Source organism: Pollicipes pollicipes, unplaced genomic scaffold (genome assembly GCF_011947565.3).
Source record: "Pollicipes pollicipes isolate AB1234 unplaced genomic scaffold, Ppol_2.1 Scaffold_3087;HRSCAF=3621_pilon_pilon_pilon, whole genome shotgun sequence".
In the NCBI taxonomy this organism is placed as follows: Eukaryota; Metazoa; Arthropoda; class Thecostraca; order Pollicipedomorpha; family Pollicipedidae; genus Pollicipes; species Pollicipes pollicipes.
Window position 1 is genome coordinate 4214424 of NW_023596225.1, and position 26387 is coordinate 4240810.

A 26387-nucleotide genomic window follows, 5' to 3' on the forward strand; every position below is an offset into this window, starting at 1 on the left:
TGTCAGTCCCACATCGTCAGCGGTTTGGCGCCGGCAGCAGTCAGCGCTGAGATACAGCATAACATAAACAGAGCGACAGTCAACACCCCCACAGCGCGCCTGCTGTTCGCCCGCGGACGTTACCACCTCAGCCCGCGCAGCCGCCGCCAGTCTGTCGCCTCGCAGCGTTCCAGCAGAGCGGCCTGCGGGACGACGGCCCGCACCCCTCCCCTCTTCCAGCGCGCATTTGCTCCCCTGCGCCGCGCTCCCCTGCACAGTGCATTCTCCGCGCGCCGCCGATCGATCCAGGCGCACACGCGGCTGGGGATATAGAGCTCCGCGCGGTCAGCGGCCACCCGCCCGGCGCGACGGCTGGCGACGGCGGGCGGGCGCCGGGCGCGAACTGGCGCAGCTCTGCCGCGCCGACGGGACGGGGGAGCCGCCGCCGCCGTCGCCACCGTCGGCCGCCACCAGTGGCCCTTCGAAGCCGCGCCGAGCACGGTACGCGGCCGACCGTTGGCCAGGGACGGGGTCGTGCAGACGCGCAGTGACCTAGCCGCCTCACGAGCGGCCGCAGCCGGCGACGGACAGCGCCGGCCCCGGTGGACGGAGGTGGACGGCCTGTGGGCGGCGTGGACGAGGTGGTACCCTGGGTGGCAGACGCCGTCGGCAGGCCGCCGCGGGGCGGACCGGCGCAGGTAGGTGCTGGACGTGCTCTGTAAATGCAAGTCACGCTAATACGATTGGAATGATGCACAAAAAGCATTGCTAACACGTTGCAGGTCGTTTCAGTCTGTCGCCAGCAACGAAAATGATCTAACGCCGGGATCCGTTGTGTTTCACTGCATTGCTGGCCACAAAAGCGTCCGCATTGCATATAAACATGCCACTACCAACATTTTTTGCCCATCATGCTTTTCAGCCGAGTCGGTGCCGCAGTGCTCTCGTGTTGGAGCACTGAAACACCCCAATCATCTCCGCTCAGCCGAATTCCCACCAGTGATCTCGCGGTCTTCGACATGTCGCTGCGCTTTCCGTCCCCGAGTTCGTAGCGAGGCTGACTACAGCGACATTCAAACGCACTTTTCTCAATGTTCGCGGATCACGTGCTGTTTCCTTGCAGCCTTTGTGCAATATGTCTTAGTCTAGTGAATAAGGGCGGTTACGGCTATGGTTATGCCACTGGCAATGGTATGACAACCGAAATGGCAGGAAATAGCTGGCAGGGTTGTCAGAGTTGTCCATCTCTTCGTAGTTTGTCGTCCATGTTTCTGACCCTGTTACCTCAAGGCTATGAAGGTATTCTATGGGTTAAGTCGTGTTCCGAGAAAGTTCTGATTTGCCATGTGGGTTTCTCATATTCGGATGGACGCATGTATGCCGCACAACATATACCCCGCATCTCCTGAATTTGAGAACCACTTACGACGCACGCCAATACGTCCTCAACAACACGACTTGTGCGAATCCAAATGCATCAAACCCCGGTCGGCGCCAGTGCGGCCGCTGGGGAACGGTTGTTTTGAAGATGCTTCCATGCCGCTGGCACCCAGCGACTGAGATTGTTTTTGCTTCTGTTCGCGTGTCCGAAGAACAACAAACAATGTAATGAAACACACACTGGCCGACACATCGCGTGTATGTGTGTATGTGATGCGAGATTCACCACGCGAGAGGGGAATGGATCTAGTCATTTCAAAGACCACGCCCTGCCTTGCGAAGCTATGCGCACAGGCTACCCAGGACGACCGGCTCTCTCCCATACTATCACCAGACTGTTGCCAGACCCCACGCGGAGTCGGAGTCCTGTCCGGAATAGTCAAGATTTCAGACTGTTGCCCAACTCCACGCGGAGTCGGAGTCCTGTCCGGAGTGGTCAAGATTTCGGTGATCAAGGTGAAATAGATTCATTTTGATATTGCGTGAGTCGGAACCAGAGATCTGTCCACCGCGTAGACTCGAATCATCAATGAGTTGGTTGAGATTTAGGTGCAGATAACTTACTGTCAATATTATGACCGTTGTTCTATAGGCGACAAATGAAATGCCTCTTGTTTTGCAGTCCATTTATCAAGATGTGCGTGCGGTGTGAATTTTGTTGTACCCAACAGACCGGCTTTTAACAGTGGCCTACTAAAAATTGATTCCGGTATCAAGCTACATAACCTTGGGTCAGAATTTAAATCGACTAAAGATCGGTTTTTGGTGCTCGGAGTCAGCGAATCAGTGAACCGATAAAGTCGGAGTCGGAATCGATGGCGCCGGAGCGGAAGCCGGCATAAGACTGACTTCCACGCATAATTGACCGCACTCAGCGCTTATAAGCCGTCCGAATGTCTTGCAGTGACAAAACATTATCAAAATCTAGACAGGAGTACTCTGGTTTCATACGCTCCTCGTCTTCCTGCTCCGCCTAGTTTTGCGGCCTCCTTTTCCCGCGAAGCTCTCGTCCAGTGATAGCACGCACTGTGCGCCTGTTAGTTCCATCGCCACACGCAGTTTGCTTCGGCGTCACAAAGCCTCATGCAGCGCCCGTCGAAACGACGCGAATCCGACGCGAGCGTATCGATCCAGACCCCCGTGCTGTTTTGCCGGACGTAAGAGTCTCGTTTACCAGAACCCAGGGATTGTGCAATGGAGGCCACAGCGCGCGGTACATTCGTGGCCCAGAAACTCGCTGAGCCCGGATGACTGTAAGGACCGTACGAGATCGTCAGTCTTCATGTTGTCAGATCGCTGTTTTTTTTGCCTTGAACGGGGCGATGCGCTTGGCTGGCGGGACGGCCTTCTCGCGCCGCTCGATCGAGCGGGCCATCACGGACACCGATCGTGTTGACAGAATAGGGGCAAGTAAAGAGCAGCCAATCTTTGTAGCTTTTCCTGATTGCGATCAAGACTGAAAGCCTCACACTTGGAGATATCGGTATATATTGCCGATACGATGTAATAGCTTGAGAGGCCCAAATATATTTATTTACGGTCGTACGCCGTGTTTATAACACGTATCTGCATTGGCTGCAAGCACACACTACTCGATTAGAATATTATGCGACTAGCAACGTTAGCTTCTGCGGACCAGCTTCCATTCTCCCTTACTCTCTGCGGTTCCGTTCAGAGATAGGGTGATACTCACGACACTACCCTGTCGGGCCCGGGCCGTTGTGGCGGCTGGGCACTCTCTCTCGTGACCCGCGGGACTCCCCCGCCCCTGCTCTCTTCGGTTCCGTTCAGAGATAGGGTAGCATTCAAGACACTACCATAGTGGGGCCTGAGCCGTCGTGGCGGCTGGGCACTCTCCCTCGTGACCCGCGGGACTCTCCTGTGACCAGGCGGGACTCTCTCGTGACCAGCGGCGCGGCTCTGCTCCGCGGCGGTCACCGCCGCTCGCCGGCGTTGGCGGCGCGGGACGCCACGTCGTGCCGCGTCCGGCGCGCGAAAGCTGTCCTCCGATAATCGGTCCGGAAAGGAGAAACGAGCGGCCGCCGGTCGCAGCTGTAGCTCGAGCGAGATGATGAAGGGCCGCGCTGCCGGCCGGCGCCGCGGTGAGGCCGTGGGGACGCGGCGCGATGGCTGCCGGTTGCCGGCGTGGCGCTTTACGTGGCTTCTGACATGCCCGATCCGTTATTCATGTGCCGGTCGGAGCGAGCTGTAAAGCAGGGCTCTGACGCCGACGAGCATGAATTATGTCGCCGGTCTGCATGTATAACAGGGCTCGGACATGGATGCACTGATATGGTGTTTGCCGAGGGCGAACCAAAAGCTTTGTAGCTGGACACGAAACGTGTATTGTGGGGGCCAGGACTGTATGCGGGATTTTACACGGTCGTGGGTAACGATCCCCATAAGAGAGCTTTGATTGTATTTACATTTGACTCATGCAATATGTAGCGACTGCTCTGCAGTCAACTCAAGACGAGGGGTCAAGAGATCATCTGTTCCTTCCTAATGAAGAGCTGATAATGCTGCTTATTCGACAAGAATACAGCTTGGGGATAGTTTTGGATGTGCTTCCGTTGTCTGCACCACCGTTCGTCAAGCCTACTCGTTTAACCAGGTTAACCTCAATCTATAATACAGCACGACGATGCCGTATGAACACAGAACAGCCTGAACCCAGACGCAAGCCGCCCACCCGGAACAACCTGGAATAAACCGCAGCACAATTGCACGAAAACGCAGCTCACATTCTGCTGCCTTTCTCCAAAACGCGCCGCACCTGTCCCTCGGAACTGGGACAGCGCTTCGTCACGGCCGTCCAGCTGGCTCAATGGCCGGCTCCGAACGCAGCCGAGCACGTCCGGGGCGGGCGTCCGAGCCGCCATCCCACGCGGAGAGCCGCCGCCGCCGCCGCCGCCGCGGTCTGCGCGGCTCCTCCCACCTCCCGCAGCCCGCTGACCCACCCGGGGCCGATCCGCGCGCCGCGTCAGATTCATCATCGTCTCCACCCGCTCTCATCGCGCGGTCCGGGACGAGTGAGCAGTCGTTACCTCGTGCGAGTCAGCTTGATGAAAGCCGGCCCGCCAAATGGCGGCGGCGGCGGCGCGGCCGAACGGAGCGCGTGCGAGCGGCTGCCGCCGCTGAGGCAGCTGACGCCCGATGCCCGCGGGCGGTCCGGTCGGTCGCGTCAGGACCGCTTGGTCAGGCGACGAGCGCTACATCAGCCCTGCAGTGGGTTCTGATAACCTCGGCCAAAAAATGCGAACTGGTGGTAGACGCCCTCCACTGTATGGCAGCATGACCTTTTTGTAGGTCGCAATATCAACGTAATTAAAGACTTCATGCCTCAATGTCCAATATTTCAATCATGCTTGATGTCATTCTGACAGTCATTAAATGGACTTGGCCGATCGATGCAAGTTTTTAGTGAGATGCGCAGAAAATGCAGCATCTCTACCCGATCTATGCCTTTTGTCTTTTTGCTCACCGCTCGCTCGTAACACTGTGGTATTTTCGCAAAGTTGTAGCTGCATTATAGGCTCTGTGAAAGATCACCACACTGTACTCCCTCAGCATTGTTATATTTCATAGTCCTTCGAATCACGGTAGTGTTTCAGGCGCCACGGTGTCATCGGCTGAACATGCAAAAATGGAAAAGGACCAGCTTTGTGCTATTCTGATCTGTTGTGGCTGTGAAGACGTTCTAGAATCACAAATTTCGCTTTAAAAAAGAACAACTTTTATCACTTGGACCAGTCCTCCTAAAAATGTGTCAGACACGCAATTATTAATTAACACGTCTCATTCTGTCGAGTGCCAGCGTCGCTCGCTTTGACGTCTGCGCTATCACCCCTGCGCTGCTCGGTAGGCCATATTTCTGCTTCATTCGGCCAATTAGTGGGCATGTGTAGTCATTCATTGCACCCACTGCCAGGCGATAGCGTGCATGGTCTCAGATCATGCAAGTTTGCTGATGTGTTCACTGGTCAGACCGCATGTTTCCATTTACTATATATATGCATGGCGTAGTGGAATACGCAGGCTAGTATAGTAAATATGCATTATACATGCATATATATATATATATATATATATATATATATATATATATAGTAGGGTAGTCTGTGACCAGTGGCAGCGGCTGTGCTTAAGGTCACGCGATGCCAAAGGTTAGGACGGACTGTGTCGAGCATTGCAGCGAGTTAAGCTTTCGCAAAAATACCTGCTTTGACATGGAATGTTAAGAACGAGTGGCGGGTCGGGACTCAACCATTAGCGCGGGAGCTGATCCAAGAAATCAATCCCACCAAACATATATACAATATATATATATATATATATATATATATATATATATATATATATATATACTGTATATATATATATATACATATATATATATATATATATATATATATACTGTATATATGTTTGGTGGGATTGATTTCTTGGATCAGCTCCCGCGCTAATGGTTGAGTCCCGACCCGCCACTCGTTTTTAACATTCCATGTCAAAGCAGGTATTTTTGCGAAAGCTTAACTCGCTGCAATGCTCGACACAGTCCGTCCTACCCTTTGGCATCGCGTGACCTTAAGCACAGTCGCTGCCACTGGTCACAGACTACCCTAGTCGGGGACAAATAGTAAGCACCTTAAGCGATTCGAACCCAGTCCACCACAGATAAATGAGCGGGAAGGCAGACACTCTAACCAACTAAACTGTCGGGCATCTCGTGCGCATCATGCTGGCTTTTGCTGTTTCATGGTAACACAATGCCAATGGTGGCTTGCGGAATTGTAATCAGTGCATAATAATAGTTCCAATGAGAGAGGTTGTCCTAATGATGCGGTCCATGATTTTGTGTATATTCACTGCCAAATTGCTGTTTTTACTTCCGAAAATCACGAATTGCCGACTTGTTATACAAAGGCATTAAGTTCGACGCGATTTAGATGCGTCGCGTGGATATTGCTGGACTTTTTACAGAGGTGTAGTTTCCCGTTCAGAGGGGGAGGGGCTCCAGCCAAGAGGAAACTAGGGAAATGGGTCAAATCTGGAGAGAAAGCCTATTTTGGCGTATTTGGGGCAGTTCTAAATGTTTCATCTTGCTTAGTCCCCAGCCGCATCTGTGAAGGTAAACACTGAATTATTTATGTATCAAGCTACTGGCTCGTTTAAGACTCTTGATTCTGTTTCAGTTAGGGACTAAATGGTGAAGAGATGATCACCACCGTCAACTCGCTACGCGCAAATCAAAATGGTGCTTGGTGCTTGGTGCAAGATGTGCAGAATGGTGCACCCGACGGGCTGCTGGATCCCAGGAGAGGCGTCTTGCGAATGGCGGCCGACGGCAGAGGTCCACAGAGTTTGTCATTCCTGCAAGAATTTAAATCACTGAAAGGTGCTCCGTACCGATCATAGGTAGAACATGGTGCATGTTGGATGGGTTTATTTATGCGAACGGCCTGCAAAACACTTCCACTACGCCATGGCTTATGGGCGAAGTCGTAACCCGGGATGACCGTAGCTTGAACTGACCGCAGCCAGGACCCTTCCGCGGCAAGGAAGATGATACCTTTTGGCGTTTGATTGTGTGGTGTCATCTTGCCATGAGCGAAGATGACCGGGGACTTGACTAGGCCTAAGTTCACGTGACACAGCCTGCGTCTCATCGGCAAGATTGATATGAGGAATGTATATGATGAATGAAGATGAATTTTAAGGTCACTTTGATTGCTTGGCTTTTCAAATTCATAATGACCTCGTGACTTATACTAAAACTTAGCTCAGCTGCAGCTCTAAGGAAGCAGCTGCAGTGCAAAGCTGCAGCCCCTTTGTGAATACCGAACACGTTCAGAAAACAAAGATTCTGGGCCACCGAGTAGATTTATGACGTCATATTGACCGAACTTGCCATGACTCAAGCTGGATTATTGGAAAGATTGTGTCGTGAACAGGCGCGGGAAATGTTACCTTCCCAGGGTCTACTATTCCCTGAAGGGGACGTCAAAGGCGGACCCCGTGAGTGGTTGGTTAAAAGGCAGAAACGGCAAAAGCTCTTGGTGATCAAGAAAGCCGGGAATGAGCTGGGTTCCTGGCCGTTCAAGAGTTCCAGCGTGGGGGGGGGGGGGGAGGCGAATTACACCCACGACACCAGCTAACGTGACAGATATAGTTGCTGAATGGTTTGCTTCCTGGCGCGCGAAATATGATGGTCGACGGATAATGGGTTGTCGACCTGCATTTGGTTGTGCGTGAGTTGGTACCCGTGCATGTCAGTTCACCAGAACTTTGATGTACTTAACAGAAAGCTTGCGTAGTTATGTTTGTTGTGTTCATGCTCGAAGGCTGTCTTGGGGCTCATTATCGTAAAGGTGCTATGCTAAGACCATGAGCGGCAATACGTTTGAAGTTCATATTCATGTGCAAGGTTAATCATTGAGCTATATGCAGTCTAACTTGTTCCCACCATTTGCTTTGTAGACTCAGCGCTTACGCCCTAAAACGAGCGAAATGCTCAAACGAAATATGCCACTTTTTTGTGCTTCTCACGTATGGCTAGACCAAGACCGTCTAATTTGATATGTAATGACAGTTTTCTCGGAAGCCCTCTGAAAAGCTCAGAATGCCCACCCGAAGTAGCTGCTTAAGCGTGAAAAATTTCAGTTGACTCCCTGCTCACCAGTATGCAAGCATTATTTTTCATTTGATTTACTCTTTCACCGTGTGTGTCATGTAACGTTAGCAATACGATTATTCGTCAGAACGATGCAAAATCTTGCAACACTATTTAGGAAAAGGCTGTACAAAAACGAGGCCATAATGACGCGAATTCAACGAAATGTTTTGCTATGGCTTTGATTTCACCCCTGTGGCGTATAGCATAGTGTCTCTTTTCAAGGCGCAATTCGGTTTTGAGAAGCAGAGATTCACATGGTCTACAGTAGCGCACTGGTTCAAACTTAAACCAGTGTGCTTATCGGTAGATGGCCTTTGCTGTCCGCTGCGTTAGTCACAGGTGTGCATTTGTACTGACTTAACTCATACCAGCAGAAATGCCATTGTAACCCGCAATAACCCGCAATGTGCGGGTTAAAACAGTTCAAAGCGGTACCTCTCCCGTAACAGTTGGCGACGGCCCGTAGTACATTCTGCCATCGTTATAACGACGGCAGTTGTCATGACGACGGCAGTCGCGATAGCTGCAGCTTTCAGACTAGGGCTGCACTCTGGGGCCGCCAAGAAAGAAAGAAGTGTAGTGCTGTAACAAAACGTTAAGAGCGAAATTTGGACTCAAACCTAGTTAAAATTCATGAAATCATTACATATTGATGGTGCTGCGGTGGCGCTACCCAGTGCTATTATCAGGCCAGCTGGTCCTGAGGTTTCACCAGAGTATGTCTTTTAAAATGACTCCAAAGGTGGGACCGTCCCTTTTAACCCCTGATACGACCGTGCACAAGATTGGTCTGAACCCGTCCGATGTCCCCGCGCTCACACCTATTAAAGGGAGTGTTCCACATTCACATGGGGTTTGAACTGAAATAGCCATCTTGAAGACCTTTCGGCGCCCTTTACAATCCTGCTCTTCTTAAGGCCTAAGCCCATCTAGTTTCTGAGCTCCACGCCCGCAAAAATAGGAAAGGCATATCGGGGAGAGTATTTCAAAGTCACCTTGGCAGTCATGCTGTCATAATGACGCCATCCAAATCCTGTCATTCCATAAGCCATGCGACGTTGAAGGCCAATAAAAATATGATGGTCGAAGCGTTCATACCGGCGTTCGTGAGTGCGTTTTCCAGATTTACGGCCGTCAGTTGGCTCTCAATCAATGTTACGCAAAGCACGATGACGTTATCAAACTATAACGCATTGAGAAGTATGATTCTGGTGCTTGCTTTAACATATTCAGATGTGGAACACTCCCATCGATTTGAAAAAGTCGTCGCTTACCCTGTAGATATAACTGAACGACATATAACGCTGAAGTTTGGATGAAATTAGATGGCATGCGCTGTCATTTTACTGCGCGGCTCGCCAAACGGAGAGCAGCTGCGGCAGCGAAGGGAATTCAACGTAATGGAGAGTATTTTTGGAGTTAATCCTCGCGGTCCTGGCCGCTCGAAGCCATTATAGGCTCCATAAAGCTCAGGCACATACGCTGAGGATTGTGAATTTAATGCTGCATTGTTTAAATACCGGACTTAGGCCTCTCGGGTGTCTTTAGGTGTCCGTTGGTGTATGAAATGAGCTCGGCAGCCTGCAGAGTTTGCCACTCGCTGGCTTTTGCTGCAGTGCGATGCTACATCATTTCGGTGGTTTGAGCTAACGTGTTCCGTGTAATAGCCACCGCCCAAAATTGGCCATTTTCATTGCCTTTTTGCTGGGAAATGTTCCTCAGGTTGTTATCTCCTTTGAGTGCCCATCGATGACAATGTCGTCCGCTTACACTGAACCCAAATCGCTCATTCGAACCCTCGACTGGGACGTCAAGAGCAGGATGAAGTAGCCCCTCAGGCTGATGTTAAGCGCAGACAAAGTCATCTCGGAGAAGATTTGCACTAAAGGGTCGGGCCGAGGCCGACAGACGGAAAAGAGGTGTTCGAGTCCAGCAGATAATGGAAAATCCGGAATATTTATTGCATACCCCATCTTTGGAGTGGACCATATATCATAGTAACTTAGTCTAATCGAGGTCAGTTGGACAGCAGCTCAGCGCCACACTGAGGGTGGCCGGAGATATCTCCACAGGCGCTGCTTTTATTCACACTGGTCAGGGGTCTTGCAGCTCGTACTATTGGTTTGAATGGGAAATTAGCAAAGCGCAGCTGCACAGTGAACAAATTTGTCGGAGATGCGTTTAGGGAGAATGCCTCATGGAACGTTAATTGTTACACTAAACGTCAAATTAACGACTTCAATAGCTTGATAGCTTATCAAGGCCCTATAACTGAAGGCATAACAATCCGACCGAATTCCGCTTCTTCGACTAATGACGTCACCAGTAAACTCTGCACGTAACGGTAAACAGCTGATACACGCCTACCACAGCTTGCTAAGCTTCTTAAAACAGCTTATGGACCGCAACCCTTCACAAATTTTTGGTTGAAACATGGCAATACTATTCCTTCTCAAAGCAGGCCATTATACCAGCTCCAAAGTTTATAATTCCGCGATGGATTGCCCTCTCAGGCGAGCGCCTTTGGCTGGAAGGCCAAAAGACAAGAATCTGACCAAGCTTTGTATGGACCTAATCGCCTAATTTGGAAAGAAATGCTCGAACGATAATAATTCATGGAGACAGCTTTAAAGCAATATAAACGAGAGATCATGGTTGCAGGAAAGTTTAAAGCCAGGTCAAGGTGTGCAGACGTTTTTTCTACTGTTTACGTTGATTGAGCCAACTGAAGAGCGTTTTATCTCTTTAAGAAAGTGTATGCTCTCTGGCTAAGTGAAGATTCTGTGTTTCTAATATGTTGATGCCATGATGGGGTCAGGTCAAGGTCATGCCATAGGTTAGCCTGATAATTCGGTTTAGTGGTGGGACCAATGCTTCCAAATACTTTTTACGTCTATTTTGCTCCATTTATGCGTACGAAATGTTAGCTACAATCTGCTTAGTCACAACGTAGTCAAGATGCAGGTGGGACGTCAAGATGAGGTCAAACTAGGCCAACACGACATGCAGTAACTTTGCCACGCGATAGATGTTTTCAGACTACCCATCCCACAAAAATCCATTGTAATCAATTTGGACCTTGTATCGGGTCATCTAAGTGCCCGAAGGGATCCGCATCTGCTGTTTGTTTCAAATTACTTTTAATTTTGAAATCCGTTGAATGATAGTAGACAGCATTATGAAATTGACTTTGGTATTGCTGAGCAAATAGCTGCCGCTCCGGTCATTTCCTGTTTGTAATGTAAATTTTGTAGCTTTCAAAAAGGCAGAGGGTTTAATGTGCGAACGTTAGAGAGGAAAGCAAGCATTTTCGTAGCAGCTAAATGACGTCTTGAGCATAGGGCACCTTTATTTATGCATGGCGAAAACACTACAGCATGATTTCATCAACGCCTAGGGCGGCCGCACAATTTCTTTATTCTAAACATCACAAACATTGGTGCACAAGCAAAAGACCTAGTCACACCATTCCTATTCTAAACGGTAGTTACAGTTCATACTTTTGGAGGTTTGTGGCGTGCTGGCACGGCTGCTTGTCCCAACATATCTGCACAGCAAGTCCTTCTAACGGTTCATCTCTCACTATGAGGACTATTCGTCTCCCTCTTTCCACGCCTCTCCCTTGGGCGCCTGTATTTGAAGATTTCATCACAGTCCCTGGCAGATCAAGTAAAAAATGTAGCACTTTAATTCTTATCAGCTTTCAGGGGAAGCAAATTTAGCCTTTGTGATATCTTTTTGAAATTGGACTCATACAGCATAGGCCTGGACTTCAAGACATGAAATAGAACAGCTGCAATCATGCAATATTTGGTAACTTACATTGAAATTGTTTAACTTCCATGACATAATGCTACTTTGTGCACTTGTATGCCTGAGGTAGATGTGATGATGACAAATTTATTTAATATAGGATCCATTCCCGGACAACTATTATAAACTTTTATAATTAGAGCGTCACCTAATTAAATAATGTATATCATATATGAATATAATTTTTAAAAAATCTATACATATATATATATGTATATATATTAACATAATAATATAGTTGGAGCGTCACCTAATAAAATAACCCTATCCATAATTTTATTTATTTATAGCACTGCAACAAATTCAGCACCTTTGTAAGGTTTGCTAGCTGTCAGTAATGACACGTTTATATTTTATGCTTCAGGCTATTTTCAAACAAGACAACAAATTGATTTGTTGTTGTTTATGTACTGCATGGGACTTAAAACAAAACAAGTAGAACACAAATTTCACAGCTTTTTCATACTGCACACAAGTTTATTAGCAGTAATGATAGAAGCACTACCTAATAATAAATTCATGGTTAATTGAAAACACCATTCTATACTCTAGGGGGCCGGTCCCCTCCCCTACATTTTGAGTTGTACCCCTCGATGTTCTTCTGCCTCGCCCCATGCATATGAGCAAAAGGGAATACTGGACCAATGAAATCCAGCAAATGTTTGAAGCGCTGGTCCACTTGGTACCTAATCACCGCAGCCATATGTCATAATTGTCGCAACCACATCAGCTTCAAGTGGAATGTCACTGTTCAACATCAAGACGATGTCAGAACCGATCAATATCTTCAATTTCTGTATTAACATCAGGGACGCAAATGAGAGTGGCCTTAACATCATAGTAGCCCACAGAAATCCAGCTAGGTATTCCAGGCAGCCGCAGCCGGAATGGTTATACAGTGAATTTAATACGGGTAGAAAGATGTCGGTGTCTTTGTAAAAAGTGACCAACCTATTCGGAAGCAAAACATGGCAGGCACGGCAAGGAGCTAGCTTGTGGGGCAACCCTTGTCAACGATGCCGCCGAGACAAGAGAGCAGGCGTAGGAGTACCTAAAAAGTTGTCTCTAGATAAATGGAGGTTACCAGTTCAAGCAGTGTCGGGGCTTGTTGAAACGACGTATCAGATTTTCGGCAGCTTGCGAGCCAAAATGACCTTACACTAGAAGCACAAGAGAATCGAAAAAACGGATTCCTTTTACATCACTTACAGATGTACATATCACTACGCCGCGTACAAACGGCATGTGATATGCAATCGTGCATAACGCACTAAAAAAATACAGCTTTAAACGCATCATAGACAAATCCAACGCACCCAACGCCAATCCCCGCCAGCACATCAGTAACGTGGACCAAGCAAGAGCAAACGACGCACGCCGGTGCTAGTTAAGGTAACGAAACTTATTTTGTCTCTTCTGTGCCACGTGAATGGCACTCAAAGAACATTCGGCGCCTGCGGTGAGGTATGGGCTGCATCTTTTTTGCTAGTATTGAACATATGGTAATCCCCGAAAATGAATTACTTTCTTACACAAATTTTCACCCTGTTTTTGGGGATGCTCCTATCTTCTTGGGGCCAACATCATATCAGGTCATTAAAAATGTGTATTTCATGATATACATGTCGCTTCCAACGCTGGATCATTTAGAAGGCTCTGTCAGCTGAAACACTGCACTTGAACGGTCAACCGTAAGGTATGCTGTAAGTTCACGTCAGGTCAGTTCACCTGATATGGCCTTGCGTTGAGACTTGCAGAGGACGTTTTGAAGTTGCTGATTTTTTCTGTCCACTTAACCGTCCCACGAGACTTTCATGTAGGAAACTGAACTTAAGTGAAGTTGGTGACTTACCAATGATAGCATGCTGTAATTTGCAATTATGATCGAAGCCAGAGGTACAGGCCAGATCACGGCAATGACTAGTAATAACCTCACGATGTCACGTTCTAGCCCGTAAAAAGAGCTATAAGGTGGAAAATTAACAAGGGGTAAGGATAATCACGATCATGCCCATAATTGCTCGCTCGTGTGAAATTGACCCACGTCTTGGCTCGATACGCACGGTCAAAAGTCGTCAAAGCTATTGGTTCTATATGATCCTAGCTCAGTATTGATAAATATGCTGAATAGGTAAGAATATCCGAGGTCAAGAGATCATGAGATATTTCAGAATATGTCAGATATCTTCATTGCATAAGGTTCCGAAATTTGGTGCGGGACCGACGCTAGCCGTCCTGCAATCGTGTCGCTGATAAGAGGAACGGAAATTGTGTTCACAGTCATGATGAACGCTCAGAAGAGGGTGCGACCCAACAAAAGGCGCTCAAGTGTTTTTTTTTGGCTATGCAATTTACAGCTGATTACTGGCGATAACCGTCGCATCTGATAACTGTGGATAGCTGTATAATAGCGGTCTGCCACCTTTGTTGTGTCATGCAATCGATCACGGGCTAGGTTAGCACGTTTCTGGTTGCTTCAATACCCACACGGACGAAACAAACAACAATGCACACGGTTGTCACCGGACATTCTTGTGGTTGGCGTGATGCAGATGATTCAGCCGGTTCCGCAGTGTTCCTCCCACTTAAACGGCAGATGGGACGCACACAGTGTTCGTGATGCTTTCCGAGAATGTGGTCACAGACTGACCAGGCAAGGCGGGGTTGGGAAGGCGCCGGTCGGTCGCGGTCCCACCACCGGGAAAGGCTCGTGCCGCGCTCCTGGCGTCTCGTCTCCTCGAGTATGATCACGCTGACCCCGGCTGGAGATTCAAGAAGTGGGGCAGCGGAAGAGGCTCGTGCCGCGCTCCTGGCGTCTCGTCTCCTTGAGCATGACCCCGCTGACCCCGGCTGGAGATTCAAGAAGTGGGGCAGCGGAAGAGGCTCGTGCCGCGCTCCTGGCGTCTCGTCTCCTTGAGCATGACCCCGCTGACCCCGGCTGGAGATTCAAGAAGTGGGGCAGCGGAAGAGGCTCGTGCCGCGCTCCTGGCGTCTCGTCTCCTCGAGTATGATCACGCTGATCCCGGCTTGAGACTCAAGAAGTGGGGCAGCGGAAGAGGCTCGTGCCGCGCTCCTGGCGTCTCGTCTCCTCGAGCATGACCACGCTGATCCCGGCTGGAGACTCAAGAAGTGGGGCAGCGGAAGAGGCTCGTGCCGCGCTCCTGGCGTCTCGTCTCCTTGAGCATGGCCACGCTGACCCCGGCGGGAGAATCAAGAAGTGGGGTAGCGGAAGAGGCTCGTGCCGCGCTCCTGGCGTCTCGTCTCCTCGAGTGTGATCACGCTGATCCCGGCTGGAGACTCAAGGAGTAGATCGGCAAACTACGCGCGTGCAAAACACTGTGTTCAAATATTTAAGCGTATTTCGCGAAGTGCCCGCACATGGCATGTACATGTCAGTGACATTGATCTGTATATTTCAGCATTCCATGTCCGCAGTCAGCGAAGTATCCAACTGCGCAAAACATTCGCTCATATACAGCTGAAGGGCAGAAGGGAGCAGCCATGGGCGAAACACTGAAGCTGCTCCAAGTTGAGTGTCAAATAATTTTGTTTCGAAATAACGAAGACCCAGCTGCTCATTACAAACGCTGTCAAGGCAGCAGGCGTCAATTTCCAAGTCATTTTTTTTTTTTTGGTGGGGGGGGGGGGTGGGGCGACGAGCTGGGGATTCGTTATGCCAACCTCCCTCCATTTTTTCTCAAGGGGCCTAGTCTGTTTGGTTTTACGACAGTCAGCTGTTTATTTTTGTTTTTGTATCATTTGTAAAAAAAATGTTTAATTCCAGCGACATGAAAGTCATGGCTATAAGATAATATTTACAGGCGATAAAACTTGTGTGATCTTCAGATTTCTCCTATGTTTTTGCAGTATTCCAGCGGAAAAATATTGGATCCAGGCCAAAACTGGTGCCCTAACTCAGCACTGGAATGGAGGGGGCGGGACTCTTACAAAAGCACGCAAATTGACACCTATGTGTCGAGGGCAGCACTAGATGGACCCATCGCCCCAGTGATATTGAAATATTGCATTATGGCTATGCCGCTTGGCATAGAAAGCGATTGCATACAAGCAATTTTTGTGCTGGTGTTTTTTTGTGCAATTTTTTGTGCTTGCAAATTTTGGTGCAAGCGACAGCTTACACCAAAAAAGTGCAACCCTTAGTAATCAGCTCACGGTGACTCCGTGGCGTGTGGTAAATACGACAGTAATCAGCCCATGGTTACTCCGTTGCGTGTGGTAAATACGACAGTAATCAGCCCATGGTGACTCCGTCGCGTGAGGTAAAGACGAAATTCCCTCCCCCAGAGCACGCACTTTGGTTTTGTAATCTTTCCATTCCAACTAAACTATCATCCCCAACATTCAAGCACAGCAGCCAGTGTTAGCGCACGCGCACAATCGCTCAGCTTTGCTTAGTCGCCTTTGGACGCTGTTGACCGGTGTCAGCAAGCATGCTCAACGCGAAGCTGTTCGCCTCAGAAACCCTGTCGTTTAAATATATCGCCCCACTTTACAAATGACACATTTCTTGGCAGTCTGGGACGGGGCGCTATGAATGCGGTTTTCCGAACTTTATTTGCCAGAAGCCATGTTTGCTGGCTCTCAAGGAAGCGCCGTAACAGCCGTAATAAGCGAAATGTGTTCAGCTCGTCAAATTGTCAGAATCGGGAGATCCAGCTATAATTCGTAGGACCACTCCACCGAACAAAAATACACGCTACCCGCTCGCATGTATGGCCGGACTCGACCCGGTCGAGGGCCGTCGCCCCAGTCAGTTGGCTGACGTCCACTGGTGGCGCCGGTGGCGGATCGGTAATCACGTGCGCGCTTCACCAGCAAGAGGCGCCTCCGTCACGCACGGCCCGCACGGTATCGACGGCAGGCCCCCTGCGCCGGCGGCTCCCCTGGCGCCGATGGGAGCCGCCGGTTGGGAACAGCTGGCAGCTGGTCACGTGACGGGGGCTGTCGTGCGACTGGCGCTGGCCGTTCATCAAGGGCTAGTCGGGGGAGGGCGGGGGGGGGGGGGGGCTCGGAGGGCTGCCGGTGATGAGCTGAGCCGATGATGCGCCGAGCCGATGATGAGCATCTGACGAGAGAGGCTAGGCCGTCGGTATCTTCTGCGTCGGGGGACGAGCACCTCACAGCTGCCGTCCCTAAACAAACTTGTGTCACATCTGCTGTCGAGACACACTCTCAAACAGAGGTCGGTGTTGCCTTAACGGTGATGAAAGTTGCACTTGAAAGCCATATCACCGCGAAGCCTACTGCATGGCGCAACAGTGAAGCTTTAAATCACATATCATGAAATGTACCGCTGTTTTATGGCGCGGCCGGTACACAGCTACATAGGAATTTCGACACGGTCAAAATACGACATGACCTTGTCTTCTTTTGCAGGCAGATGGATGAGCGATTGACACTGAAAGCCTGACCGAAAATCATACGTTTGAGGCCACCAGTACCACGTACAGGTTACAGAACCTGCACAGTCCAGCACACGAGTGGCGTCGGTGATGTTTTCCCTCGGGAAGGCACCAACGCGCGGGTGTCCCCTCGCCGCAGGAGCTTACCTCCTGTCATCCTCAGCACTGTTTGCGGTCTTTGGTCAAAGCCGGCCCAACCTTGGATGGGATCGGTCATTAGGGGTTGTGCGGCTTAGGCCACCCAGCCAGCGGTTCATGCTCACGTGGTCGCCGCCGCCGCCGCCCGAAGCACCACGTGGCGCGGCCGGCATGTGTCGGATCCTCGTACGGCGCGGGCGGCGGATGTCGGATCCACGTGCGGTGCGGCCGGCGTGTGTCGGATCCTCGTACGGCGCGGGCGGCGGGTGTCGGATTCTTGTGCGGAGCGGGCGGCGTGTGTCGGATCCACGTACAGCGTGGGCGGCGTGTGTCGGATCCTCTTGTAGCGCGGGCGGCGTATGTGGGATCCTCATGCGGCGCGGGCGGCATGCATCGGATCCTTGTTCGCCGCGGGCGGCGTATGTCGGATCCTCGTACGGCGTGGACGGCGGGTGTCGGATCCTCGTGCCGCTGTTCCTGTCAGGCGCCACGTGAGCAGGCACTCATGCTGCGTGGCGAGCTCATTTTACGATTGGCTGTGGTTTTATGATCGGTTGTGGGCCCGATGCTTGGTCAATCCTGAATAAAGCGTCTACAAACGACCAGCAAACAAACCCATCGGGACCGGGTGAGGACCCGAGTCCCGGTCTGCCCTGTAGACACGTGGTGGGGCCGCCGGGCCCGAGCACCGACGCCATGCGCCTTGTCCGCGCCATTGCATCAGCCTGTGGCCAGCGCGATCCGCTGCAGAGGCGCGCCGCCTTACAAACGCCCGCAGACTAATTGAATTACCGCGATGACGAGGCGCCCTGTCAATCTGAATATGAGCCGGTTGGCGGCCGGCCGCCGGCCGCCGGGCGTCGACTTTGCCCCGCGTACATGCCTGTCGCAACGTCCGCGGCCGGCGCGCGCTAATCTCCCCCGGCGGAGGTCGTGTTTCTCGGAAGTGCGGGCCTAATGAGCTGGCGGCGGCACCCTGTTGGAACGCGTCTCCCCCCTCCCCCCTCGGCCGGGCGACGGAGCCCGCGCTGCCGCGCGAGTGCGTGCCGCGCGCCGCCGCCGGGCGCGTCCCCAGAAGTCGCCCGCGGGTGCCACCCGTCGGGGCGCGCGGCCACTGCCTGCCCGCCACGGCCGCTACTCGGCGCCGGTGACCGCCGCTCGCCAGTCCAGCGCGTCCCTCGGTCAGTGGCGCGGGGTGCGAGGAGCGGGCCGGACGTCCCCCGTGCCGCCATGTGGGGGCAGCGCCAGATCGGAGCCAAGCCGGCCCGGCAGCGGCGACTGCAGAGGCGCTACCCGACCCCCGACCTGCTGGCTCAGCAGCGGTGTTTGCAGGCTATCCTGTCAGGTTAGTGTGGATGGTGGTGCTGCGGTGTGGTGGCCTTCCGGTGGCCGTTGCCGCGCGGTCTGAGGGACATGGGACTCGGGATCGATGGGTCTTGTGGAACGCGTTGCGTGGTACGTTTATATTGGGCTGTGGAGCATGATGTGTGGACATGAGGCTCCACAGCCCAGGCCAGACAAACACACCAAATTAGATTGCGGCTGGTTGAACGCTTCAGCCCTTCCGAAGGTGTTTTTGAGGTGCTTGCGCCTACAGTAAAATGTCCTCGGCGTTTTCTATTTCCACTCGTCAGAGGCGCTTTTTCTGCAACCGCGCCGGGTATGCTCACACCGAGCAGGTTGGATAATATTTCCAACAACCTACCTCAGAGATCGCACTCTTTTAAACCATGCCGAATGCCACCGACTCATACATGCAGGCGAGCGGTCAGCATTCGTCCTATCTGACCCAGGCAGCCAGTGGTCGATCATGCCCGTAAAGCGCTGAACGGGCCAGGTCTGAGCCGCGCTGCCACGTGCTTCGCTGTTCCTGCGTCCAGCCGCCGCCGGCCGGTCGGGTCACGTGACCGAGGTCGGCGAGCCGCGCGGCTGGGGTATTGTCCGAACCCAGCCGTGTGCAAGCGTCACCACGACCGTGATTGGACAATAGCTCAGGCCGGCGGCCGTGTCGAGTCTGATGACGGCCGGCTACCTCTTGCCTCGGTGATGGAAGGCCGGCAGCTTGTCCGTTCCGCCGTGGCTGGGCTGTAGTGTGTCGCGCAGCGGCCCGCCGGCGCTCCGGCCAATGCTTCTGATGAGTGACGGATGATAGCGGCGAACCCCCGCGAGACGCCCCGGCCTCTGGTAATGACCCAGGCGGGTCTATTTCAAAGGACCTCCCAGTGCATCAAAGCACTCTCGCCGCAATGTCGTGCGCTGGTGAGCGTGGCGAGATGCTGGTAATGAATGCCGCCGAGTAATCGTCGGTACACACTGTCTTCGTTAATGGACCTTCTCGTGTCACCGGTCTCCAGTAATCCCCCTCACCTCACCCGGACCCCGCTGGTTCTGCTCGTCCCTTGTGACGGACTTGTGATTGATGAGCTGCGGCGTTGGCCGTTACCGCCCACGCGGTAAGCGCATAATTACAGTGTTTTGAGTGGCCCGGCTCACCACAGGCACCCGCTGCGGCGCCGCTGTCCGGTCGCGGATTGCCGTTTCAGCACACAGCTGAACGAGGCCGAGTGATGAGTACGCGAGAAACACTGACAGCATGACACAGTCGATTGGCCGCGTGGACCACCGAGCAAGCGACGGGCTCCCAGCAGGGCCTGCTTCGGACAAAATCTGATGGTTGTCGCCGATTTGCTGTGAACGCGTGCCAGAGGGGCGCATCACGCCACCACGCTTGTCGTGTGACGAAGCATGGGCATTCTCTGACGGGTTCGCAGAGACAGCAGCACACCGTGCCTGAGTTGCGCAGCTGTGAAATCCTTGTCACCACGGTGTGATGAGAGCTTCGGCCCTGGTCCACGTAAACGATAGAACGTGACAATTTTGCCGAGATGTATGCGCTTAGTGTTTCGTTGTCTCAACACCGCAGATGCGCTCCAGACGCAGTGCAGCAGACACTATCACATTTTCCCCGTAGTGTACGTTCACAGGAGGGAGTCCGTTTGGAGCACAGGAGTCCGTTTGCTTCCCAACCCTCGAAACCGTCTTAGCGAAGGAGCTATGACGTGTTTTGTGATCAGTCTCAGTGTATTTGCTGATAGCGCCTGATAATGTGTGATGGTTCTGAAAAGCTCGCCAGTAAAGCTTTATCGCTCGCCAGCATGCCAGACAAGCTCTGCTGAATGCTAGCCCGCGGGCTATTAACTAAGATTTACTACTGTTTTGAAAACAACGAATGGTTAACCACAGGTCCTCCGTAAACGAACTCTGCGTATGAACTGATCGTGGGCTTCTGAAGACATCACATTTGGAGTCCTCCCCTCTTTTAAATGCTGGTTTTTCCCCTATTCCAGCAGCATATGGCAGCGCGTTCGTGTCCAGACGACACGAACGTTCATGACCAAGGGTGTCGACCCGCGGATCTGTTATCCCAGCCTGTTCTCGGTCACCTGAGTGACCCCGTCTGTAGCACACCATCACCCGCTGCGGACGCGCTCAGAGAGAATACGGTCTGTAGCACACCATCACCCGCTGCGGACGTGCCCAGATAGAATACGGTCTGTAGCACACCATCACCCGCTGCGGACGTGCCCAGATAGAATACGCGAGGCGCGACAACATCGCGAACAGTTGAGCAGCTCCAACATTCATGCAGTTGGTTGAGCAGGATGCAGATATTAACATGCCACCTAGACTTCTGGTTGCCCGAAGGCCTCCACCCGAACGTTTTGGTGGCTGCTTATCTGTTGCCCTTTGCCCGCGAGCCCTGATATTGGATCCGCCCGACCGATTTGGCAAGTCTGAGCCGTCTGTGTGCTGGTTTGACCGCGGGCCGACTCGGTGCTGATTGGCCGCTCTTGGGCAAGGGGAGGAGCAACAGACGGTGAACACCGAAACGGGGCGCGATGGCATGGAACATATCGACATTCCTGCCACCCAAGCGGCGGAATGGGAAATGTTGCCACGCGGGCCGCGGACGTCTATATTTATCTGCCGAGGAGTCGAAACGCCCCTGAACTCATATAATCATGGGCGCGGCTGCAGTGCGTCAGCTGACATCTGACCTCGTCGAGCTCTGCTCGCAGCGGCGTTGGTCGGACTCGTCGCCGGTCGGGCCTTGCTCGGCCTATCGCCGTCGCGCCGTTGCTCGGGAACATGGGAACGCTCTCTCTCGGCAGGATGCGAGGAAGGAGCGCGGCCAGTATGGGTCTGCAGAACAGACCAGTTGTTAGAAACATCTGTTGGGGAAATGAGATTTTGAAGAGGTTAAGCTAGCAGGCCTTTTTCAAACGTGGATATTTTTAAAGGGAGCGAGATAACTTTTTCCACAAAAATGGATGAACAGGCACATTTCAGCACATCAGCATTGGTGATATGTAAGTGTGCCCATTAGGCTGGGAAGTATTTCTCATTTATATAAATCGCGCTCAAGCATCTATGAACGTTCCACACGCAACGACCAAGTACCCAAGTTCTTAGAAATGCTATCGACCCCCTTTTACTCTTCAATTCGACCTGCAAAACTTGCAAACAATAGACCACGAAAGTCGGTAGCTACACGTCGTCGTGCCAACTTATTCGCGTGTAAATCAATCAAGGAAGCTGTCGTAAATTAAGCGCACCTATCGTAAGTGAAGTTCCTATCTAAGTTATTTTTAGCTCATTTCGATCTTCATTATTCTGACCTGAGGCTCTTGCAACGAAAAACCCATACTGACATCAATAAGATGTCATTTAACACCCATGAACCCTGTTCTAACAGGTAAGCGACAACAACATCGTCTGATGTTGTTCGGTGCTCGTCTGTACATCGCCGTAGCCGTGTTGTCGTTGGGAAGTTTTAGGGGTCGGCAAAATAACAAGCTTCGCTCTTGGTTTGTCGATCTTACCCGAAGTTCTTTACGTTGATTATAAATAAAGCACTGTTTGCAGGCATCATAATTCATTAATTCTTGTTTAAAACGTATAGCACGTACTAATTAACGACCTCTCGAAGATGAGATAATTAAAAAAAGAGCAAGCAAGAAGATCTTATGCTCCCTTCGAAGAGTATAATTAGACGTTCTAGAAACAGAACCGCACAAGCTCTTCGAGGGCAGCAACAGGTGCCAGGCGCTAAGCTTCAGACGGCAGCTGGCCCCTCTTTGCGTTGTGAACGGGGCTTATAATGCTCCCAACCGCTGCCTTCTCACTCCATACTCAAAGAATGCTCTGGGAGCGTCCACGCTACCTGCGATCGTCCTTACGGCCGAGTCCCCTGGGTCTCTGCAACGGAAGATCCGCTGAGAAAACACTGATCTGCGGCGTGAAAGAAGAGTTTCCTTTTTCGTGCGCAATACGGTGTTTGGTATTTGTTCGCCCTTCCGCATTTGCAGTTACCGCACAGCGATGACGTTCTGTCCATTCAGAGTCGTTCGGCCTGGTGAAAAGAATGGAGGAAGCAATGAAGGCGTGACAGGTTCATTATCGAAATCACTAGTTCGCGGTGCGGCTAAAAGTTGTTGTCGCTGAGTCGAGCAGTCTACAAAAGCTCAAAAAGTCTAAAACCTAAGTCGAGGCTGGTTCGTGTGGCGCGTCCTTTCAGAGCGCATGGAACAGATAAAATATGCCAATCGAGCCGCAACCGTGCGATGGTCAGTACTGGCCATTTCACTGCAGACTTCACCCGCCACCTTCGGTCCTGCATCAGCGCTGGTCTCTCCAAAACCATTAAACTTGTGACAGTGACAATGGCCGTATCATTCGTCCGATCGCTCCACCGTACGCCTGAGTATCGGAGATGACGTCATCCCCCCCGCCCCGCCCCCCGGCCTACGCGGACGGCGCGCTCGAAGACGCCCGGCGCGGTCGTCGCCTCTAAACTCCGACACACGGCCGGGCACTTGCCGTGCGCCCTCTGCTGGGCGGCAATATTGGGCCTCAGATTGCAGACGGCCCAGGACGGCCGGCCCCATTCGGCCCATATTGCCGACGGCGCACCGCTCGTTTCTCACGGCCGGGTCATGCGTCCGGGCAACTCCGGCCGCTACCGTAGCCGGAGCCGGAGCCAGAGCCGGAGCCGGAGCCGGAGCCGGAGCCGGAGCCGGAGCCGGAGCCGGAGCCGGAGCCGGAGCGCGGACGGACAGCGGCGTCGGTGGACGGAGCGGGTGGCGGGGGTCGCGGCGCGAGGTGAGACAGGGTGCAAGGTGGACGAACAGCGGCGTCAGCGGACTTAGCGGGTGGCGGGTTGCCGCGGCGCGAGGTGGGGCAGGGGCACAGTGCGTGGGCTGGTTGTACGAAAGGCGAGCTGTTTTCACTTAGAAAACAGTGACTTTTGGTCGCTGTGTTGCCACGCTTCCTGTGCGGAGTTGAGCGGAGTTGAGCAAAGTTGGTCCATTTCTTCCATCGAGATCGATCGAAGACTTCTCTGCGTAGCCGTAGGCGTACAGCCTCCTTCCGCATTCCAGGCATTGCATTTGCTGTGGTATTGACCTGCATCCCGCTGATCTGGCATGACGTCCAGAAAACACTCCGACAAGTCCACCTGTTACTTGCGCTGTCCTCGTCCCGGCACATTTTATTGCAGATCAGAAGTCCGCTGGAATTGCTCGATGGTCACGTTTATCGGTGTGCCCTGGAATCTCACAATGGGGGGGGGGGGGGATGAACAGATGGCAAAGTTGAGATTAATGACATGCCGGATCAGGATATGGTTCGATACTAACTTTGCGTCTTGCCTGACAGGGCTAATTACAGCCTGGACCATGCTTGTAATGTTGAAGGGCTTGGCTAAGAATGTTGCATTTAATTAAATCAATTTTGGGATTAAACAATTTTGGGGTTTTGGGGTTTAACCCCAACCTCGAAAAGCTTTGGGATTAAAGCAATTTCAGTGGTTAAAACGGGTTCGAACTGCGGTTGCACCATGGCTCCTGAGCGCTCATGTGGCCTTTGCATTCACTTGCGCTCCATGAAAGGGTGTCAGGAGAAATGCGTCACGTTCCCTTTAAAAAAGGAAGAAAACGATACAGAGTGCACGATGAGGAGTGGAGACAATGGGCTTTGAATGAGCTCTCAATGCTTATTGGCCTGAGCGTGGAAATCCCACGGTGACTTGACACTGCCATGCCTCGACATGTCATCTCCTCACCGGAGGCGCTCGCAGAACCGAAGCAGAATCGCTCGCTTTCAAACTCGTCCCCTCGTCTGAGGAGGAAGCGACATCTGCGACAGAGCCGTCGGGTCGATAGGGCCGTCCCCTCGTGCGGCTTTCACCGGTGGCGGCATATCTGTCGCGCGTCGACCATCAGCTCAGCCGAGCGCTCTCCGAAGCGGCGCCTCGGGCACCCCAGACGGCGTGGCGCCGTCGCACGCTCACGCGGCGCCGTGCCAGATAGCCGGCCGGCTGAAGTCAGAGGATTTGCCGTATAAAACACGGCTGAAAGCGTGCTCGCCCGCTCTGCGGCGCGGCGGCGCGTGGAATCAGGCTGGCGGCTGAGCTGGCGGCCCCTGTTGATGATGCCGGCGGAGCCGACGGCGCCTGCTGGTGATACCGGCGGAGCTGGCGGCCCCTGCTGGTGATGCCGGCGGAGCTGGCGGCGCCTGCTGGTGATGCCGGCGGAGCTGGCGGCCCCTGCTGGTGATGCCGGCCGAGCTGGCAGCCCCTGCTGGTGATGCCGGCGGAGCTGAAGGCGCCTGCTGGTGATACCCGGTGCGGGACTGATTCATGCGTGCCGTTGTCGGTGGGTGGTGGCTGCCAGGCCGTTGGCAAGATTGCGAGCCGTGCACTTCGCCCTTGTGTGATCAAATCCGCACACACACCTCACTGTTCCGCTCAATTGTACGAGTTGGAGCGGTGCTGAAATCAGCCCAAATCAACTGCTTTTGAGTACATTAACTGCACAATGTAATTATCTGTCGTTGGGAGATATGAATACCGAATGAATTCTGTTTTGCATGACAATGATAATTAGTATTCAGTCCTTGCAAATCAATAACGGCGCCTGGTAAGTGAGGTCCGTCGTTTCCGTTTAGAGACCGTCGAAAATCGCCTCTGCTCCGTTTTGAACGTCTTTCGATACGTTGCGATTGATATCGCAAGCACCGAACAGGCGCGGGTAGTATTAACACAGAAGGCGTCACCAAGGTCGGAACATTTAGATATGGTATTAAGGGAATTACGGTCATTTCTGTGGCCGATCTGTTTTCACCTAACCGCTTAAAAAAACTTTGCCCGTCTGTGTGAACCTTGCGACCATCTAACGATGTCCTCAGACGTGTTACTGGGTAGGTCGGGGGGAAGGGGGAGGCATAACTTCAGATTTTGAAGCTAACCCGTGCATGAAACATGGCGATGCGTGGAAAGAATTCCCCCCAAATCCACAATTTCCATTGAAGCCGCTCAGCCACTTAGAGAAAGTGTCGCCTACGCTTATGCTCAAGCTAAAACCAACCGTAAGTCGTCACCCTGTTGCAAACGTTGCGACGCAATTTCCGACTAGCCTGTGTTCTCTGCTTTGGTTAGACCTCGCACTGCGCTGTTCCTCCCGTCACCACAGCGCTGGCGAGGCTGAATGTCCCGCCGACGTCCGGCTACTGGCGGCGCCGCGGAGGCGGGCGCGTCACGCCGGCAGCTGAGTGTGTCGGCTCGTGCGAGCGGGGTCCGGCCGCCGGGCGTGTCCATTACGTTCGGTCGGTGGGCGCCAAGCTATTTTGTACCTGTGCGCTCGACAGGGTCATAAATGTCCCGTGGAGTCCCCGACGACCGACGCCCGTTATTGGACGGGATGCGTCCATTTAACGTCCGGCCCATTACAACGCTGAAACGAAAAATAGTCCGCTTGAAATGGACGTTGTCTCGGATGATTTGAAGGAGCTTCGACCGTTCCCATTCCGTTTTGAGCTGTGGGAGGAAGAGTTGGCGCTTTTCGCCAGCCGCCGTTCAG

The 26387-nt window shown here is 52.4% G+C and overlaps 1 protein-coding gene across 2 annotated transcripts in view; it reads left to right on the forward strand.

The window, feature by feature from the left end:
- Positions 1 to 464: 464 nt before the first annotated feature.
- LOC119089560 (RNA-binding protein Musashi homolog 2) overlaps positions 465 to 26387 on the forward strand; it is a 37730-nt gene continuing 11807 nt past the window's right edge. Inside the window, exon 1 of one of the 2 annotated variants that reach the window (XM_037212308.1) lies at positions 465 to 677. Coding sequence is in view for 1 of the 2 variants with exons in the window: in XM_037212306.1 (XP_037068201.1) it covers positions 18700 to 18814 (115 nt within the window). In the remaining variant the exon portion in view is untranslated. Of the gene's footprint in view, positions 678 to 18661; positions 18815 to 26387 lie in introns of those variants that run through there. The other variant, XM_037212306.1, reaches the window with a different exon arrangement.